The 21,459-nt window shown below is 36.5% G+C and overlaps 1 protein-coding gene across 2 annotated transcripts in view; it reads right to left on the reverse strand.

Annotated features, from left to right (window-relative positions):
* The window catches only part of FSTL5 (follistatin like 5), a 685,094-nt gene that overhangs the window by 167,912 nt on the left and 495,723 nt on the right, over positions 1–21,459 (reverse strand). For both annotated transcript variants that reach the window (XM_026008082.2, XM_026008081.2), the window contains exon 8: positions 8,549–8,669. In XM_026008082.2, the coding sequence (XP_025863867.1) occupies positions 8,549–8,669 (121 nt within the window). The remainder of the gene's footprint in view (positions 1–8,548; positions 8,670–21,459) is intronic.

A 21,459-nucleotide genomic window follows, 5' to 3' on the forward strand; every position in this document is an offset into this window, starting at 1 on the left:
GAAGGATATTTACTTACTTTTCTAAAGATTTACTTATCATTTGAGAGAGAGGAAGAGAGAGAATGCCATGTACGTGAGTGGGGTAGAGGGGCAGAGAAAAAGGGAATGAGAACCTCAAGCAGTCTCCAGCTGAGTGTGCAGCCCCACTTAGGGCTCAATCTCACAACCCTGAGATCATGAACCGAGCTGTAATCAAGGGTCAGTCAGATGCTTAGCCAACTGAGCCACCTAGGCACCCCAAGATATTTACTTAAAAGCAGAAATAAAGCAACGTGTTGTAGAGTTTGTAACATATAAAAATATTTGACAATATTATTACAAATATGGAAAGGGAGAGATTGGAGATTTCAGTAATTTAAGGTTCTTATTTTAAATGTGAAGTAATAAAAAAAAATTAAAAAAATAAATGTGAAGTAATAAAATACCATTTGAAGATACATGGTAATAAGTTAAAGTTGCATATTGTAAATATAGCTTACAGCTACACTTAAAAAATTAAATGAGTCAAAAAAATTAAATGAGTCAATCCTGAAAATAAAATAAAATAGAATTCTAAAGGTTACGCAATCCAACAGAAGGCAAAATACAGGGAAATAATAAAGAATAGATGTAACCACTTGAAAACAAATAGCAAGATGATATACTTAAGTCAATTTGCCCAAGATAAAGATGTTGAAGTCGTACCAAATCCATAAATTTTTCAAGGACCTCTCTCGCCAAAAGGAAACAAAATAAGAAATTAAGGAAGAATTTGATTCTTGGACTTTACGTGTAATTAAAACATTTGGACTTTCTTTAGATTTTATACTGCAAGGGCAGATACTTCAATTTTGGATATTGACTACTTTGGACTAATTTCTTTGAAACTTTAATCTTTAAAGTTTTATTTCTCTAGGGGGATTTTATAATTAGACTATATATTAAAGTTTGAGCATCTATACGCTCTTGTTATTACATAATCATAGTATGTTGATGTCATGATTTAATCTAATTTCAGAAGCTCTGAAGAACTTTATTGAACAGTGTTACTGAACATAATTTGGCATGGGGAATAATAAAGATAGATATTTCAGACTCTGGAGTTAATGGATTAATATCATGTTCAATCATATTTCAAAGCCTTCTGGAAGCAAACATATGGTGCCTACCAGTAGCTTGCAGAGGGAGCTACCAAAAGGCAGCCATTATTATTAAGGTAAGAACATTCCTAAATGCGAGTCTCCCCAAAAGCAATTGTGAGAAAAGAACTTAGGTTCATGTTGCTGATTTGGGATGTGATCCTAGGAGGCACACGTTAGAGACCAGGAAAGTAAGATGGAGGAAAGAAAGGAAAAGAAGAATAAAGAAAAGGAAAAAAGAGAGAAGAGACGGGGGAGAGGAGAGGAGAGGAGAGGAGAGGAGAGGAGAGGAGAGGAGAGGAGGGGAGGGGAGGGGAGGGGAGGGGAGGAGAGGGGAGGGGAGGGAAGGGAAGGGAAGGGAAGGGGAGAGAGGGAAGGGAAGGGAAGGGAAGGGAAGGGAAGGGAAGGGAAGGGAAGGGAAAGAAGAGGAGAGGAGAGGAGAGGAGAGGAGAGGAGAGGAGAGGAGAGGAGAGGAGAGGAGAGGAGAGGAGAGGAGAAAGAAGAGAAAAGAGAAAGAAGAGAAGAGAAGAGAAGAGAAGAGAAGAGAAGAGAAGAGAAGAGAAGAGGAGAAGAGAAGAGAAGAGAAGAGAAGAGAAGAGAAGAGAAGAGAAGAGAAGAGAAGAGAAGATGGACAAGAGAAGAGAAGAAAGAAAAAAGAAGAAAGAAAGAAAGAAAGAAAGAAAGAAAGAAAGAAAGAAAGAAAGAAAGAAAGAAAGAAAGAAAGAAGAAAGAAAACTAGAACACAGAATCTTCCCTGAGTGGGACACTGACCTGTGTCCCTCACGGTGAAGGGCTGCCCCTGTGAGACATTAGGTCTCTGGCACCTCTCAGCTGCCTTGAGACCAGGTGATAAAGCTCATGTGGCAAATAAAATGTGTGGGCGCAGAGGCTTGGGACGAGTTCCTATAGCATCAGACTGTCAGGGGACGGACGTCCACCAGAGTTGAAGTGGCCCCGTTGGGGTCGGGGGCCCTTTGGGGCAGGCCGTCAACAGCAACACCAACACCATCTGCGGCCAAGCCTCCCGAGGGGAATGGCTGCCCTGATGCATGGCTGGCCCAGCCCGAAGAGACGGCCCCTCCCCAAGATCACAATGAACTTGGTGTCAAGTCAAGGTTAAGAGACGAAAGCTGGAATCTCTGAGGACCCTTCCACTTCTCCTGTCTCGAGGGACTCACATCTCTAGAGCCCTGGTTCTTAGACTTGATCATGAGGAGAGTTTGCTAAGGTGCAAACTCTACCTCACGCCCAGAGCTTCTGGTTCCCTGACCTCAGGTGCACCCTGAGATCTTGCACAGGAAACACATCGCTGCTGCTCCTTGCCCGAGAACCACAGAGAAGCTCTGAGCCTGAGTGACCTCCGGGGCTTCTCCTTCTCTCCTCCTCTCCCTCGTCCTGGAGGGAGGAGGTGTGAGAAGGGGAGGCAGGTCTCCCACCAACTGTCTTCTGGATCTCACTGCGTGCAGGAGGGTTTTTTTGCTTTTGGGTTTTTCTTTCCCATCTGCACACTGGCCCTACAGGAAGCTTGGCTGGGAAGGCTGCCTGTGACTGGAGAAGAAGGTTCGAGTCTTTAAAGCAAGACGAAGCAGGCCATTGCCGCCCAGACTCCAGCCTCTTCCCCTAAACACCTTTGCCAAGTAAAGAGGGGGATGTTTCCATTTCTGCATATCTGGCTCCGGGGTCTCTCTTTTAGGTGCTTTCAAACTTTGAAGGAGGAAACTGGGGGTGTTGTGTCTGGGCATCCTATAAAACCAGCGATTGTGTGCAGGCCTTTCTGACGTGGCCAGGGGAACGAAATGCACTTGACATTACGTGTGAGGTCTCAAACAACGTGAACGAGAGAGACCTTACAGCGTACGTGTGGGGCTGCTGTGACTATGGACCAGCTCTCTGCCCGGAGGGAAGTGTAAACACGGGATGACTTTTGAAATTTCAAACATCCTGTATCATGAGCTGAAGATCTAAAGACGATTTGCTTTATGTAAAAAGAAAAAGAAAAGCGTGAAATGAATTCCACTGGCGGAGTCAAGCTCCTTTGATTTATACATAATGTTTCCCCTGACAAGGACACAGAAGCACTCTCATATTTCAATAATCTAATTTTGCATTGTTTGAAAAGAAACAGGGCTATTGATAGACTTATTTGGCTTGCACCCTGGGATATTTAAATAGACTCTGCACTTCAAAAACGCTTTCACAAACTCCAATAACTTGTGGTATTTTCAGAGCTTTTTATGGTAATTGGTGATATATTTTATTTTTATTACTAATTGTTCGGATAAATATGTTAAATTCTCTATGAAAACTTAATTTCCTGAAGGCCTTTTTTAACCTTTTCTGAAAAGTGGATGAAAAATAGAAAATGAGTCCAACCAGTTTAGAGATTTATTGGATCTATAAATGTGCCGTTTGGCTAATCTGATTTGCACTTTCTTGCATTTTCATGGTATTTTTTGCAGCGTCACAGCTCACTCCCTACTATTCTTTTGCTATTGGCTTATCACAATATTCTGAGTGATCTCAAGTTTACTCCAATTACTTATACACGAAATATACATTTAAAGTTATTACACCAAATATAAAATACCATAAAATCAAAGGAAAGCACCGAAAAAAAATGAGAAATCACTTGTTTAGCAAATCACTTGTTTGGCTGCTGTTCTGCAGCTAATTCAAGCATTTCTAGATACCTTGATAAAATGTCATCATTCTATATGATGTTTTTGCAAAATGTTTTGATGCACCAGACACTTTTGGGGGACAAACATGGCTACCTACCTCTGAGGTATTTATTCCTGCTTGTAAATAATGGAACCCTCAGTTGTTGCGGGTGGTAAAACAAGAAGGCCACAGAAATATACTCCAAGCTGTGCATTTAGAAAGGGTCAATGGAAGTCATTGTTGGTGCCTCCACTGAAGGTATTTCAAAAGTGCTCTCTCAGTTGACAGTTGCTATTTTTCCTTCCTTTTTCCTTGTTGAAATAGGAACATGATGATTGGAATTTCCACTGCCACTTGGAAAGCATGGGATGACACTGGGAATGGAAACCATGTTCTAACCCCAGTAGGGGAAGCACTGGATAATGGTGACATGGCAGGGTTGCCATTCTGAAGCACCTCATCTGGGCTTCTTTTTTACGTAAGAAAAACACAGCAGTGTCTTCTTTAAGCCCCTGTTAGTGGGAGCGCTGTCATCTTGCCCAAAGGTAATCTCTCGCTGATATACATAAAATACATTTTCTACTTAGCTTCCTGGCTTCTTCAAATAGGTTTAAATATTAAAGATGATCCTTGAAATGCACTTATTATCTTCCTTCATTGATGAAAATACAGTAGAACAAGGTTTTGATCTACGCCAGTTGATTTTGATAAATTAATGTTATTCTTCGCTTCATTTCTCCTTTTCAGCTAAGACTAGAACTGGCAAGTTAGACTTGGAACAGCTGGCTCCCTGAACGCCTATCAAACCTTAGTGGTTCATACATTCCTCTATATAAACCTGACCCAATTAAAAGTGTTTCTGATAAAGAGAAACTGCCAGATGCTTTAAGAAAGTGCTTTGGGGGAAGGTACTGCATTTCACTCTCTCTAGTATCCCATTCTGGAAGTACTTGGAAACACCAGTCAGTATTTTACTTCATTTCCCATTTCTCATGGTCTCACTGTTTTCCTTAACTTACCCGCTTCCTCACCTTACCCCCTATTCTGTGGTCCATCATTATAATCATTCTCTTGCAAAATTGTTTATTTTCCTCATGCCTGTCTCTCTCCCACTTACTCTAGCAAATAAAATGCTGGTTAAACCCAAATCTCTTCTTTCTATGATTGCAAATGCACAGCCAACCACAACTGAAGGAAAACATGCTAGCATATATCGTGTCAAGAGAACCCAAAGATCTGTCTAATATACCAACTACTGACTGCTATTTCTATCACCCTCCTGTTCTGCAAGATAATTATTTTATATCTCTTCCTCTGCTCAGACAAGCTCTTACAAATTCCTCACTTTCAATAGTTGGTATTCCTGACTGCACTGAAAAAAATCCGAGCAATGCAAAGAGGATTATTTCCTCACGCTCCTACCCTGAGCATCTGTTCCCAAACAGCCTGTCTTGCTCCCTGTTTCAACAGATTAACTATTCATCTTCCAAAGACCGATCTTTCCATGTGTTTACTAATTACATCAACTTTTTAAAAAATTTGACTACTGCAATTTTCCCTTTTTTCTCTTAAACGATCTGCATTTCCTCTTGACCAGATTATTCACATCAGCATGAAAGAGTATCGTATGTGCAATTTTTATAAAATCCCCTCCCTTCAACTCCCCATCACTCTCTGGCTAACACAGTTCTGTCTCTGTTCACCCTGAACCAATGTTCAGCAATAATATCATCATTTTTCCCTCTTTCTAAACCCCATTCCTTCATAAAAACATTAAAAAAAAGGAGTTTGAAGCAGATTAAACGTAGTAGGAGGTAATAGAGAAGGGTTTTACTCCCAGGTTCAAGGATCTTTGTTTCTAGAAGAGGGAAAGTGTTAGATCTCAGTGGCAGTCAATGCTAACATGGAAGTCCTCTAAATTAAGTCATAGTGTTGAGACCCATGGTCATGGCTCTGTTGCTGAGACCTCATTGTTCCTTTATTCCCACATTCCATCTTCAGAAAAAAAACTTGAGATCAGAGAGGAAGCAATTCATTCACAAGGAGGGGATAAAGTAGGGAAGTTGCATTTCTCCAGTGCTGCTCAGGGCACCTCTTGCAACATGAAAGCCTGCAGTTTGGCTCAGAGCCTTGTTCCTGGGCTTCCTAGCTGGCGCATGGCAAATGAGTGAGTTATCTGAGAAGCCTGCTTCAGATATGAATGACGAGCAGAAACTCTTAAAGAACAGTCATTTGGAACGGTTCTCATGTGTCACCCTGCATCACAATCACCTCGGAAGCTTGCCAAAATGCAAATTTAAAATCAATTTCCAGAAAGGGCTGGTGGAGTCTAGTGATCTACATTTTGGCAATTTTTTCAAGTCATCCTGATGCTGCTAGAACATGAACCATGCATTGCTCCACAAACTACTAAGAACTGGACCAGCTAGTTGGTCCTTAGACTGAAAGAACTAGAACTGGGGGTGAGTATAAAAGACAGAACTAATTGTTGACCAAAACAGAAATGCAGAAATCTCTCACACAACAAAACAAAACAAACAGCTCAGAGCATTAGTTTTGTCAAATAGACCATTAGTCTGCAAACAATCACAACAAAGAGCCAGATTCGCAACAACAATCATTTCCCCAGGATGCAGCATCTAGAGAGAGAACACCTCCCCCCCCCTTACAGACTAGTTCTGTCCTCTCAAGATCGCATATCCTCAGGTACAACTGCTGTCTCCAAAGTCCAACTCCAAACATCGGAGACCACCGGGACTAGCATGCATCATGTCCTCTGTACCTTGTCTGCTTTCTTCACTGGTTCCCTGAAAGTTTGTTTCCAAGCTTTGATCCATGTCTAGTTACAACTGGGTTTGCATTAGAAACCAAGGCCTAGATCTGCTTCTGTTGAGTGTCCATATAGTCAAACCATAAACTCTCCATTTTTCTCAATCTTTTTCCCAACATTTTAAAATTGATTTCTCAGGACACACTTTCCATCACAAGGTGCTCATTATAAGTCTTCTTTCCTCCACTTGTTAACCTCAGATGCAAGGCTCAATCCTCAGTATGAATTTTTATTTTTACGCATTCCAAAGGGGACCTCATCAAGCTCAAATTTATGGCTTTAAATACAGCTTACACACCTTGATGTTATCTAAATACACAACTTTAGGCTCACTCTCCTCTGATCTCCAGACTTACATACTTGATTTCCACCTAGAAATTGTATTGAAGTTAACTTGTTGAAAAAACATATTATGTGTGTGTATATACATAGGCGGCCTGGCTGGCTCAGTGGTTTAGCGCCCCCTTCAGTCCAGGGTGTGATCTGGAGACCTGGGATGGAGTCTCATGTCTGGCTCCCTGCGTGGAGCCTGCTTCTCCCTCTGCCTGTGTCTCTGCCTCTCTCTCTCTCTCTCCTCTCTGGGTATTCTCATGAATAAATAAATAAAATCTAAATAAAATAAAATAAAAACTCTATATATATATATATATATATATATATATATATATATATATATATAAATCTGTGTCCAAATGTGTTTCTTCTAAGGTCAGTTATGATAGAACACAAGGATATATCTAAATGCTTGAAATTTCTTGGGTTTATTATTTAAAAACTACCTCTCATATTCACATTCTAGTCCTCAGTGATATCATCAGATGTGCTTTCAATAAATATTCCAAATTTAACCACTCTTTACCTCTTCATCATTAACACTCTATTTTAAGCCACAATTATCTCTTCCTTAGACTACTAAAATACTTTTTTTTTTTAAACAGGTCTCAATGCTTCCAGTCATTTTAAAACAAATCAGAATATGCCACTTCATACACTAAATACTTTGATGGCTTCCTATTACACTCAGAATGGGAATCTAAATATTTAATTAGGCCTTCGGGGCTCCCTGTGATCTGACCCTTGGCTACCTCACCAAGTTCCTATCTGTCACTCTCCTCTTAATTCATACAAACCACACTAGTTCCTATGGAAGTGAATCAGTGTGAATTAATGCATCATACATACAATCCTACATCATCCATTGAACTAAATAGCTAAATTTGAATTTAGAAAAGAAAAACCCTCTGATTATAAAAATAATATCAGGGACACCTGGGAGGCTCAGCTGGTTAAGCACCTATTTTCGGCTCAGGTCATGATCTCCAGGTCCTGGGATCCAGCTGGAGTCTAGCTTCCTGCTCTGTGGGGAATCTACTTCTCACCTCACTTCTGCCCTTCCCCCATACCACATGTTCTCTCTCTTTCTCAAATAAATAAAAATCTTAAAAAAGAAAAAAAAGAGTATCAGCCCACAGGGCCAATGTTCACAGCCATGAATTAATGATTAAGAGTATAACATTTGCTACACATAAATAGCAGTTTTTTAAACCATTAATAAGATCAGATAATCTGATTAAAATTTTAAGATGCTTAGTTTTTCAGCTTCTAAAATTTATATGGTTGTCTAATTGTTGATATTTAAATTTCAAAAAGTAATTTACATTTCTGATGCTTGAATTTTCCAATTAGAATGAATTACGCTGTTATACTTCATGATGAGAAAAGCGGTATAAATTTATAGCATTTATTCACTCAACCACCTGTTTTTTAAGTTGAAAAAGGTTTTACATTAACAATAAGTCTCAAAAAAAAAAAAGAAAAATAAAGAAAACCCGAGGCCTTGCCAAACTAAAGAAGTTGAAGCCTTTCCTTCCTAATCAACTGTGATATTTTTTGAATATATAGTGAAGCATAAAAGCAATGACAACATCATATTTCTTACCATTTACTTGGAAGATGTGAGTCTGAAAGACTTGTTCATAGCCATCTGCATAGCAGGTGTAATTGCCCATGTGAGTTGTGGTAACCTTAGTAATATACAAGGACCCATCATCTCCAAAGTCCTAAGGAATAAATTCAAATAAAATAAAACAAAATGAGATCTTTGTATTTAAAATGTATTTTAATAATCCACTTTTTAGAAAGCATATTCAGAAGCAAAGTAAATAGACTAAAATAATGTTTTTAAATTATCAAAATGATAATTGTTAGTCTTATAGAGTTGGATGGCCTATAATTACCATTTTCTCAAGACATGTTTTGATTAAAAAGTGTAATTTCACTCACACATACAGCTTTTTTAGTATTTATTTGAATTATATGAGTTTATATATAAAGTAATTCAATTTCCATGTATTTTTTTCTAATTTAGTTTACGGCAGTCTCCCCTCATCCACAGGTCTGTTTTCCCCAGTTTCAGTTAACTAGAGTCAACCGCAGTCTGGAAATTGATAATCGTTCTCCTGATGTGTCATCACTAGCTCAGTAGTAGTCTCATCCTGAGTCACAATGTCTACCTCATTCACTTTGCTTCATCTCACCATATAGGCATTATAATCTCACATCATTACAAGAAGTATCGTGAGTATAGTAAATAAGGTATTTTGAGAAAAACCACATTCACAGAGCCTTTATCATAGTATATTGTTATAATTTTTCTATTTTTATTGTTAACCTTTTACTATGCCTAATTTATAAATGAAACTTTATCATAGGAATGTATATATAGGGAAAAACGCAGAATACATATAAGGTTTTATACCATATACAGTTTCAGACATCACCTGCAGCTCTTGGAACATAACTCCAAAGATAAGAAGGGATGGCTGTACCTTTTTAGTTAATAAAGCTGTAAAATGACTTTTTTTCTTATTTTTAGCTAAAACAAATAGCTCTTAATTATACCCTTGACACTAATAATTGTCCATTAATTTTATATCATTTAATTATATATTTACCCAGAAAAAAATGATGAAAGCAGTATGATGTCAGAGGTAAAATTTATATCTACATTGATAGAATATGATTTTTTAAAGCCCAGAAACAATCAATATATTAGAACAAAACAACCATACTATTTCAAATATGTGGAGACAAATGTATGACTATTTTGGAAAAAAGAAAGAAAAAAAATCTCACACTGTTTGTCAAAATCAAATCTAAGAAGGACCTCTGGAAGAGCCGAGTAAAGACTAGAAAATCTTCTCTTCCATAAAGGCAATGAATACACTGCAGCAATTGTCAGAATCAACTTTTCAGAAATCTGGAAATAGATAAAAAAGGACTTGCACCAATCTACAGAGCATTTACTCCAAAAAATAGTTGAATCTCTGTAAGAACAAAGAGATTTGTGGCATCCCTCTTTTCACAGCTGCATGGACGCCTTGAACCACCAGCTTTGTAATGCGGCCAGCTGTGAAAACCATCATCCCAGCACACACTGGTGGGAGAAGAGTAGGCTCCGAGCTCCTCCAAGGTCTCATCCTCGAAGAACTGTCACCATTTGACCCATCTAGCAGCCCCCTGAAAACTTCCATTTTTGTGATGTCCTTATATTTGAGCAAGACTTTGAGCTCAGTCTGTGTAAACAACAATCAATCCCTAAGGCCTTTATTGAAAAGAAACAACAGCAATTGGTTAGCATTACAGCTTCTTAAGATGGCGCTAGTGATGGGAGATAACAATAGGTACACCAAACCAAACCAAACCAACCAACAAACAAAAACATAAAAGGAAAAGTGAGAATGGGATGTCAATAAGGGGATATGAAAAAATCTGCATATTTCTGGGAATCTGGAAGGTCATAAAAATGTGGAAGACTGTGCGCATACCCAAAAAAGGTATACTTTTTTTTTTTTTTACATTTTAGAATTAGGATGAGAATCCCTAATCTCTCATCTCTAATTGGCTTTGAGACCCCACACAGACAGAAACTGAAGGCTAAGGCAAACTTGTTACTGCCTGTGGGAGCACTGAGGGCATAACACAAAACAGAAATAGAGAACTTTGGCAAGTCTCGAAGACTTATTGATTCAACACATTTAATTAAATACCTGTTCAATCATTAGCTCATCACTAAACTGAGCAAAGTTTCAGTAACAGTTACTGTTTATAATCAAGACAATTAAAAGATCTCCAACAGAATGGGAGAAAATATTACAAATCATTTATCTTATGTGGGCTTGTATCTAGAATATATATATATTTCTCCAATTAAAACAAGCAAATAATTTGAATAGATATTTATTAAAAAAAGAATTTTAAATCGGTGATAGGCACAAACAGGGATAATCAGCATCATTAGTCATGAGGGAAAGGCAAATAAAAACCACTATGAAATACCACTTCATACCTACTAGAATGGCTAAAAAACAAAAAAGACAGTAACAATTATTGAAGAAGATGTGGGAAAATTGGAACCTTCAAACATTGCTGATGAGAATATTGAATGGAATATCTATTTGAAATAACAGTTCTGGCAGTTCCTCAAAAGTTAAACAGAGTCTTGTATGTCTAACAATTTGATTCCTAGGCATATACCCCCACACACAAAAAAAATCTATACATAAACTGTACATGAATGTTCATAGTAGCATTACTCATATAAACCAAAAGGTGAAAACAACTCAAATACCTATCAGTTAATGAATGGATAAAACAAAGTCATAGATAATTGAATATTATTTGTCAATACAAAGGAATAAGGTACTAATATATACTATAGAATGAATGAATCTTGCAAACATTATGTTAAATCAAATAAACTAAACTCAAAAAGGCACCAATTGCATGAGTCTATTTATAGGAAATGTCAATGGCAATTCCATAGAAATAAAAAAAGATTAACGGTTACCAGGAGCTGAGGGGATGAGATGATAGGAAATGAGTGCTAACAGGTTTGGAGTCCTTTTGAAGTGATGAAAATATTCTAAACTCTGATAGCCATTGTGGCTGCAATATTTTCAGAATATACTAAGAACTGCTCAACTAGACATTTTTTAAAGTGGTTAATTTTATGAAGATTGTACTTCAATAAAGCTGTTACTGAAAATAAGTTATATATGGAATATTTAGATATCAAATATATATACATGTTAAAATAAAACCACATATCACTTTGGCCAACCGAATCTTTATTTAGTATAAAAATTTAGAAATCAAGAAAGAAAGAATGACCAAAATACGCTTATATAAAGAATAGACACTTCTGCATTACAAAACATTGCAAGCATTAGAGAAATAAAATGAACCAGAGGTTATATCTGCAAAATATAAAAAAAAAACAAAGCATTTTAATCCTTATTTAAATAGTAGTTATTATATGTCAGATACTGCTCTAAGTAATTCATAAATATTGACATATTTGATCTGTATAAAAAAGCTATAAATCTACTAAAGAGAATCTAATAAATCGCTCTCATGTTAAAGCAGGGGATACTAAGATGGTAAGTGATCTTCTTAGTTTTTCTTGCCCCCTAATTAGTAGGAGGGGGATTTGAAACCAGGTAGGCTTACTCGAGGCTGTGGTTTAAACCCCTATACTTATGCTACCTTCCTTGTCAATCACAGATTCAGTAGGAATAAGTACAGGAAAAGAGAAGAAAGAAGTCAAAATAAAATGCCTGAAACAAAGGAAGTCAATCACACTGGTTAGTCTGGAGAAAAGAAGCTAGAAATATAGTGAGAGCACGTGAGGAAAAGGAAGAAGGAAAGCTGATAGGCCGGAGGCTTATGTCAAAAGATAGCAGCACTTAAGTGAACATCTGTGTCTCTTTCCTTTCTCGGCAGCAGTAAGTGAGGGTGACTATACGGATGCTGTTGCACCCACTCTTTTCAAGATGTGATTGGCAAATTTTCAACATCTTTTACTACAAATACTATTAAAAGGTTTTATATCTACGTGGTAACCATTAAAGAATTGTTTGGTGGGAGCCTGAGTGGTTCAGTCAGTTAGAAGGCCGACTCTTGATGTCAGCTGAGGTCACAATCTCAGGGTCTTGAGATCAAGTCCAGCATGGGGCTCTGTGTTGAGTGGGGAGTCTGCTTAAGATTCTCTCTCTCCCTCTCCCTCTCCCTCTCCCCCTCCTCCTGCTTGTGTGCTCTTTCTCTCTAAAATAAATAAATGATCTTAAAAAAAATAACTATTTATTGTCTCTTCTAACTTTTATCTTTGGAGTTTGCTATTTTTCATGCTCATTCCCCCAATTTTTAATGAATTCTTTATCTTTTAATTTTGTGTAGACTCATTTGGTCTGAAGATTTTTTCATTCCTTGCATCAACTTTATGATTCAAAAGGCTTTATCATTCTGATTTCATATAAATATTTCCCAACTTTTCTTTCTCATTTCCTTACGCTTACAAAATTATATATTAATCCTTTAACATTTACGTTTTATTATTTAAAGAAGTGAGCATTCATCTTTATTTTTTTTTTCTAAACTATAACTAATCGTGTCAACAGCATTTGGTCAGAAAACCCCATTGCCATTTTTTTATCTTTGCATCTTTAAAATATAGTACCTAGTGACTTACCAATATGCATGTAGCAGTGCTCAAAAAACATAACTAGTATATTTCAGACTTTACCTATATTCATACCATGTGCATTTCTTTTAAAAATAGCTTCCTTCTGATACTCATACAGATTGATTGCAATCAAGAAAATTACTCTGAAGCTATTGAACCTGGGCCTGAAAATAAGGAAAGTGCACTCTCAGTCAAGGGAGCAGGAGACAGAAGAAAGGAGACAGAAAGAGGGAGTGAGAGGAGGAGAGAAGAGTAAGAATGAAAATAAGGAGGAGGGGGCAGGACAGAGAAGAAAGGGGGAGGATAAAGAGAAGGAATGGCAGGAAGGAAACATACTGTATGCTCTGGCCATCAAATCATTTAGCTGAAGAATGATATTTCTTTAATAACTGTCAGATAAAATTCTTCAACATCATATAAGATTAATCGTACCACATTTCTACAGCTGCCAGGGTGAGCTTTCATAACACTAGAGGGAAAGTCTCATGATCTGCACTACAGGAGAGGATTTAGACCTTGAGCCCCAACGGGAGAGTCGCTGTGTGATACATATGTGTGGTAAAACTCCCCGCATCACTCCCAGGCCACCACTAAAAACACTGCTCATGCTTAGAGCACTCGGGCTAGAAAATGGAAATGCCAAATATAAAGACTGAAGCTGTGATTCTGGTTAGCACTACAGCAGACAGCTAACATGCAGCAGGATAAAATGTGGAACAGCCAAACTTCTGTAAAAATCAATAAAGGAAAAAGAATCAATAATGATTAGAGTTACAAAATATTTTGCAGAAGATTATGATCCAAACATAATGACCAATAACCTAAGAACCCAGTGTGCATAAGGTAGGCAAAGGCATGGGGGCTAGCACACACAGGAAAGATTCATGAAAAGCAGAACAAATCTTGGAGACCAAAATAGAACAGAAATGAATCCCTTCACAGGACAAGAATAATTGGACGTAATTGTAAAAACCCAAAGCATATATGCTGTTTGTAATTATTTTTCTATTCATGCATACCAACCTATAAATAGGTCTCGTAAAGTATATTTTCAAAAACTCCTCTTTTAAATCTCCATGAAATCTGAAATAAACAACTTTTCCATGTGTTGTTCTACATAGCTACCTAGGAAAGTATGACTCTTCCCTGTCTACTATAATCAGGATTCCTTCACCTAATGATGTGAAAATTATCTGAGAATATAACCTTGAGAATGTTTATGTAAAGGATCTTATCGCTATTGTGTTATTCTGTGTTATTCCGCAACATGAACTTGCTTTAACTTGGAATATTTTCTAAATTAGCATATGTGTGACCCTTTCTAGTCTATGTGTGTTTATGTGTTTTTCCTCTTTCTTCTAAATGGAAGCAAAATCTTCCAGTCTCAATTTCTTCCAATATATAACTTTATAATCTTCAGACAGCTTTTCTGTATAAACAAGACTTTAATATTCTCTCTTCACTTTGAGTAAGGCATAGATCTTTTCACTACACTAAAATTAAACCAAATAAATATTTATTGAGCACCTCAACATGTCAAGTACTATGCTAAATAATTCATATAAATTATCAAATTCCATCCTTTAGACAATCTTTTTCAAATGCACTACTGTTAGTCCCATTTAATATATAAGAAACCTGAAATATGCTGATGTTCAGGCTGGGGTCTCTGACTCCTATGATCTGAATGTTTGCTTTCCCTTCCCAATTCAGGTATTGAAATCCTAATGCCCAATATGGTACAATGAGATTGGGCCTTTGAGAAGTGATTACATCATGAGAGTGGAACCTGCATGAATGGGATTAGTGCTCTTTTAAAATAGACCCAAGATGGATCCCTTATGCTTTCCACCATATCAAGATACAGGGAGAAGCCACTGGCTATGAACCAGGAAGAGGCCTCTCACCAGAATTAATATGGTAGTGCCTTGATCTTTGATTTATAAGTTCCAGAAATAAATCTCTGTTATTTATGCTCTCCATTTTGTATGGCACCCCAATGGACTAAGACACCACCAAAGTGAGAGGTCTAAGATGACCATCCAAACCATCAGACTGCAGGATTGAACTACTCTCATTACTATGCAATTCTTAACACATCTTCCTCTTTCCAGATTCTCCATTATTTTAGCCAAACCTCAAAATTACCTTTGAGTTTTTTTTAATATGTATTCTGAGAATATATATAAGTATATACACCATATATATGTATATAGATATATATCAATCCTACTCTACCTCCATCCTGACTCAACACTTGTAATCTTTGAATCTTTCTTTTTCTCAGCATTTTTCTCACCTTCAATAGATTAAATCAAATGTGCAATTTTGATACTCAGCCATGGTTGAGAATTATGGCCTTAAAATAGACAATCTTTGAATTCAGGGAAAAAAATCTTGCACTTATTCTGGACCTCCATTGCACCTTTATAATCTTGCTGCCAATAGACACCCCATGAATATTTCTTCAGTGATTAAATCTTTATGAGATTCTACACAATTAAAAAGTTGCCTCAAGGCACTGATGTCTAGAAAGTCAATAGGAAGAAACTTGAAAACGTTTATTTTGTTGAGTTGATTGTTTATATTCTTTTGAAAGCAGTAAAAAAAAAAAAAAAAAAAAACAGAACTGTGGTAAAAAGAAAATCTGAAGGACATTCCTAAAATTTTAAAAACTTTTATGGCTACAATTGTCTATAATCAATTGTGTAAAAGTAAAAATTAAAGCATTTAACAACCCATAAATGACAAGCATTGATCATCCTGAATATTCAGGGAAGCACACATCAGGTATGATTATGGCAGAGCATAACAACTAAAAATTCAGGCCTGTATTTAACCATGAACATTTGTTCCGATCTGAAAGAAAATCCCATCCATTAAAAAATGATAAATTTGAAATTTAAAACTTACTTTCCTTTTTCAATTATGTTCTCCATAGTTCTAAATTGCATGGTACCAATGTTACCATACTTCAAATGATATTTTCTATGTAATATCCATTGCTTTAACATATACTCACATTACAGTAATTTGTAATGTTGATTATGCTAGTGTGCTTTTACTTTGTAATCTTGTGCAAGCTATTTTCCTAGCTTTGTATGTGTACAAAATGTATTTTCATAAAATAGCAATAAAAGTAATTTAGGCAAACATCTACATATTGAAATTGACTAAGTACTATTATTTTATGATGTTATTATTTTATGATGTTATTATTTTTTATGATGTATGTGGAACTACAGAAGATTTTCACTAGCCTATTAGATACTTAATGTATATAAAATACAATATGACTTAATGTATATAAAATTCAAACATGCAAAAATAAATTATATTTTAGATATGTATATATTATATACATTTATGGTAAAAAAAATTTTTACAAAACCAGCAAAGAACTACTTAGCATATAACTCATGGAAAGAATTGTATCTACAGATAAAGAAGGAGACTATAATAGGGATGAGCCTATAAGGGGCTTCAAATTTGTTGTTAATGTTATCCTTTTTAAGTAGTTATTGAGCCTATAAATTACAAGTCCATTATTTTACCTTAAATTGTATACACCCTTGGGTATGTGTAATATTGAAATATAAAACAACCAATTCAACAAAAAATTCTACTAGACCTTAAATCATGTACTTGAATATATATTGCTTCCCCTAGTACACATAAAATGTTCCAAGTGTCTTTCTTATTTATTCTAAATAGACTAGAATTTTACTTATTAAAATTTTAATGGGGAAAAAGAGACATTTAGATGCTATACTATATTCTGGCATGTTCTGAAAGAGAACTAATCTTTCTTTTGGTTTCATCAAAAATATTAATAACATAATACCCAAAGGTACCTGGAATCCTGGTCCCCTTGTTAAAATTAGTGAATTAATACAGTAGATTAGAGAGTTCTGGCTCCATCTTAGAATAGAAAAATGGAAAGGGTGTCACATCTATACAAACAATAAGAAGTTAGGCAATCTACAAAATCACACTGTGTTCTTGAACCCATCAGAGTACTGACTTCGAAGGCAACTGACTAGGGTAAAATTTGATTACGTTTGAGTGACCCTCAAAAAAGAAACAATGCACAGGCAATCACCCACCTATACCACAACACTAGAAGAAATCAAGGCTGCCATACAAATGGGTGTTTTAAGAAAAAATGAAGTGATTTTTTTAATGGATTGCTAAAACCTGAACATACACAGTTGTGAGTATAGACCCCTGGGAGCACACACACTTGTGTCCTCTTCTCCATGGACCTCTCTGTTTGCTCATGAAAAAGACTGGGAGCAGTGGAGATCAGGGAAAGCATCCCTCAAAGTGTAGTTCTGATGTTGTGTAACATATTGTAGTTCTGCTGAGGAAAAAATCAACGATTCTTGCCTGGAGTCTTTTCCCAGTGGAATGAAGTTTTAACCTTCTGAAGAAAGGCAGCAAATCCGGTTACTTTCAGGGGGTAAAAACATCCTGAGTTTGGGAAAAGGAAAAAGGCAAGAAGTCCTTCTACTTTTAGAAAATTAAAGATCCCTTGCCACTGGTGGCAGGCAGGATCACTCAGAAACTTCTGCTCAAAAAACTCAGAGGCACATGAACAGCCTAAAGCTAAGGCTGAATTAAAAAAAAAAAAAAATACAGAATCTTTTCTTGCTCCTCAGCACCTCAGTTACAAGAACTAGGAAACAAACAAGAACAGAATACCGCTAATGGAGGGACATGGAGCATGGAGAGACAGCTTCTCTGAGGCACAGGCTTACAGGGAAAATCTAAAGCTGAGGATGGACTAAAGGCAATCAAGAATTTTCTCAGATAACCAATCTAGCTCCCACCCTAACCAAAAGTGGCCACCAGAGGAACTTGAAGGTGATGGTGCATTGAGGGTAATCATAGCAACCAACAAAATGGAACCATGGCTCAACTCCTCAATAAAGGCCTAGCACAAAAAGAGTCATACCTATTTCCAGGCATAAATACTATTTACCTTGGTTTCTACCACCCCACATAGAATATGTGGATTCCAGCTACAAATTATGAGACACACAAAATTGAGAAGAAAAATAATCTGCTGTTGAGAGACAAAACAATCAATAGAACTAATCTCAAATATAAATCGATTGTTAGGAAAATCAGATAGGGGATAAAATAACTATGATGAACATGTCACAGGCTCTACTGGAAAAATCTGAAGACATTGTGAATAGATGGGTAATTTAAGCAGAGAAATAGAAGCAATAAGAATGTGTCAAAGGACATGCTGGGAATAAATTTAAAAACACACATAGTAACAGAGATGAAGAGTGCTTTTGGCAGGCTCATCAGTATGCCTGACACATCGAAAGAAAGACTCAGTGAACTTGAATATAGGTCAGTAGACATTACTCAAATGGAAACACACATAGGAAATTAGTGAAACAAAGAGAGAGAGAGAACTGAGCATCCAAGAGATGTAGGCCAATATCAGTCTAAAATATGTGTAATTGGAATCCTAGAAGAAAAAAAAGAGGGACAATGGAGAGAAAAACGCTTGCAAATGAATAGTCAGGAATTTTCTAGAAATAACAAATTAAAAAAAAACAACCAAATAACAAATATATTCATACTGCTGAAGACCAAAGATAAGGAGAAATGTTAAAGGCTGTCAGGAAAAAAAATGTATATAATCATCTTTAAGAAAAGTCTCTCGGATTTTTGAGACCAGGTATAACCAGAGTAAAGGTATCAACATGTTTGGAAAAACATTATGCATAATGTAGAGGGGTGAATGATCTAATAAAGAGGTTAAGAAAATCAGAGGAATGAAGGAATCATATCAATTTTCCAACATAAAATGAGAGAAGTTCTCTTTGCCTGACCGAGGAAAGTTGGACCATTCAGTCATCTATAACATTGTAAATATCAATCAAGCAATCAATTATATGGCCATCTATAAATCAAAAATACATACAATCTTAATAGAAAGTGATCAATTCTGAGGCTATTTAAATTATAGAACCAATCATCTACTGGTATTTGTACCTAAATAATATTCATTTCTAATCATTTCTTTTCAATAACACCCACTTCTTATTTTCAATGTAATTTTGATAATTATCTTCTCCATATCTGCTTGGGTTGATTATAATATTCAGTTAAATTGTGTTTAATATTAATTGATAAATATTTTAAATTTCTTGGATTAAATCAGCAAATAATATTATGCAAAAAATCCACTTAGCATTATTTCCATGAATCATCAGTCTTGAATCAGAAGAGCTCTGGGAACCAGAAGAAAGCAAGCACTTGATCCAAAACCCAATCAACAGGCAGAAACCACACAGGAATATGAGCATGGAAATTTCAATTAGAAATTACTGTTAACAGTGAATTAGAGCAATGGGTAATTGTCTACTAAGAATAAAGGGTACTCTAAACAATACAGGAATAACAGATATAGGAGCAATCATTACCCCAAGAGGTGAGATAGTTAAGCCTGGGGAAGAGACTCCTCCTCTCCTGCATTGTTGACACCCATAACTCTTTGTAGAGGACATGTCTATGGCTCATTAGAGGGTAGAAAAATTCACTAAGGCTACAAAGCTTCTATAGGAGAAAATGTTCATAGGTGGCACCCTGTTGGAACATCCCACTGAACAGCCACTATGGTGTTGCTGGAGAAATCTGCCCACAGGGATTACCATAAGCTGTTATAAATCACGACTTTTAGAGCCAAGGGACTAAGCCAGGGGTTACGTGAAGCCTCGGCACTAAGAAAGTTGCACACAGTGCAGGAGTCTGCCAAGAAATACACACCAGAACTTGGAAGAGAAACTTTCCTACTCTAGCTTTCTAGTACTCCCTACTAACAAACCATGCCATCTGCCATAGCGGAACTGTTTACACATATATTATTGCAGAGCTGTCATTTAAGGGTTATTAGAGAGGAGAGACAATGCATCAATAACCAGTACATCAATTTTCAGTATCTCTCAAGAAAAATGCCAAACTAGGAAAGCAAATGGTTAGCTGTCTGGTCTACTGCAAGCACATGTTTTGCACTACATACACTTTCTGTCCTAATCGTTCACCAATAAGGGGGAAAAAAGGGGGTAACATACGGAGAATAAATTCAAAAGTATCCCAGAGCCGGTGACATAGTTATTTGCAATTTATGAAAACTCATCAAGATATAGATCTGTGGATTATGCATTTGTGTCATTTTTAAAAATATTTTGATAAAGACTCTTAAAGAAAACATCCATGTTGCAAAGTTTAATTTCTGATTATTACTGCCTGAACATAGCACTCCACAGAAACCATGTACTTAGCCCTATTGACACTTATTTCTCTCTGATGTAATTGCCTATTTAATTGCAATGCTCAGAATTGAAAATAATTTTATTTCCAGGCCCTCAATAAAGGTTTGTTGAGAAAGAATTGAAGAATGAGTTTATTTTGGAAGTAAAGACTTGTCAGTCATTCAAAACAGGTTTTTTTACATGACTTCTTGGATGTTTCCCATTTTTCCTGTAAGTCAAGATAATTCTTTATGTATCAAGAAGCTGCTGGAAACACATTATTTCATGGTAAAAACCAACTGACTCCCATTTCATTCACTAGGTACTTGCCCTTCAATGAAATTTACTAGTTGGCGACCTTGTCTTTGCCCTTCAATGGAAAATCATTCCACATCTGAGAAGGTAGGTCTTTTCAACAGTGGTTGTTAACCTAAGAATCCCCTTTTGTGGTAGACTAATTTCATAGATGGTCTCAATTAACTGCTTTTTTAAACAATGTCATTTGCTTTATAACTTTCTAGTCCTCTCCTCTTTGATCTTGAGTTTTGTTGCATTAGTTACTCTGGCTAAAGGAATGTTGGCAAATGTGATGCAAGCAGAGACTGGAAGGAAGGAAAGTGCATCTCTGCTTGCCTTATTTCCTGCTGTGTCCTGCTCTCTTTTGGATCCTTGGCATCAACAAGAGGATAAACTGAGATTAGCCTGCTAGAAAGTGAGAGACCACATGGAGTAGAGCTAAATTATCCCAATCGCGGCCATTCAAGACGAGGCGGTTCACAGCTTACACACAAGTTATTGCATTAGGGGTGAGAAAATTAAGCAAGGCCAGTGTAGTTCAATCTAGGTCAGCAAGGCCTCCAAGCTGACCCTAAATCTTGCAAGAAATAATGAATGGTTGTGATTTTAAGTCATGAAATTTTGGAATAATGTGTCATGTAGCAATGTCTATTTAGTGTAACTTTTTATCTCTGGCTGAAGTTTTCTCTTGATTAATTTTTAATTATTAGAATTTTGTTTTGTTGTTTTATTTTCTTAAGAAATAACACCCTT

This window comes from Vulpes vulpes, chromosome 10, assembly GCF_048418805.1.
Source record: "Vulpes vulpes isolate BD-2025 chromosome 10, VulVul3, whole genome shotgun sequence".
Lineage (NCBI taxonomy): Eukaryota > Metazoa > Chordata > Mammalia > Carnivora > Canidae > Vulpes > Vulpes vulpes.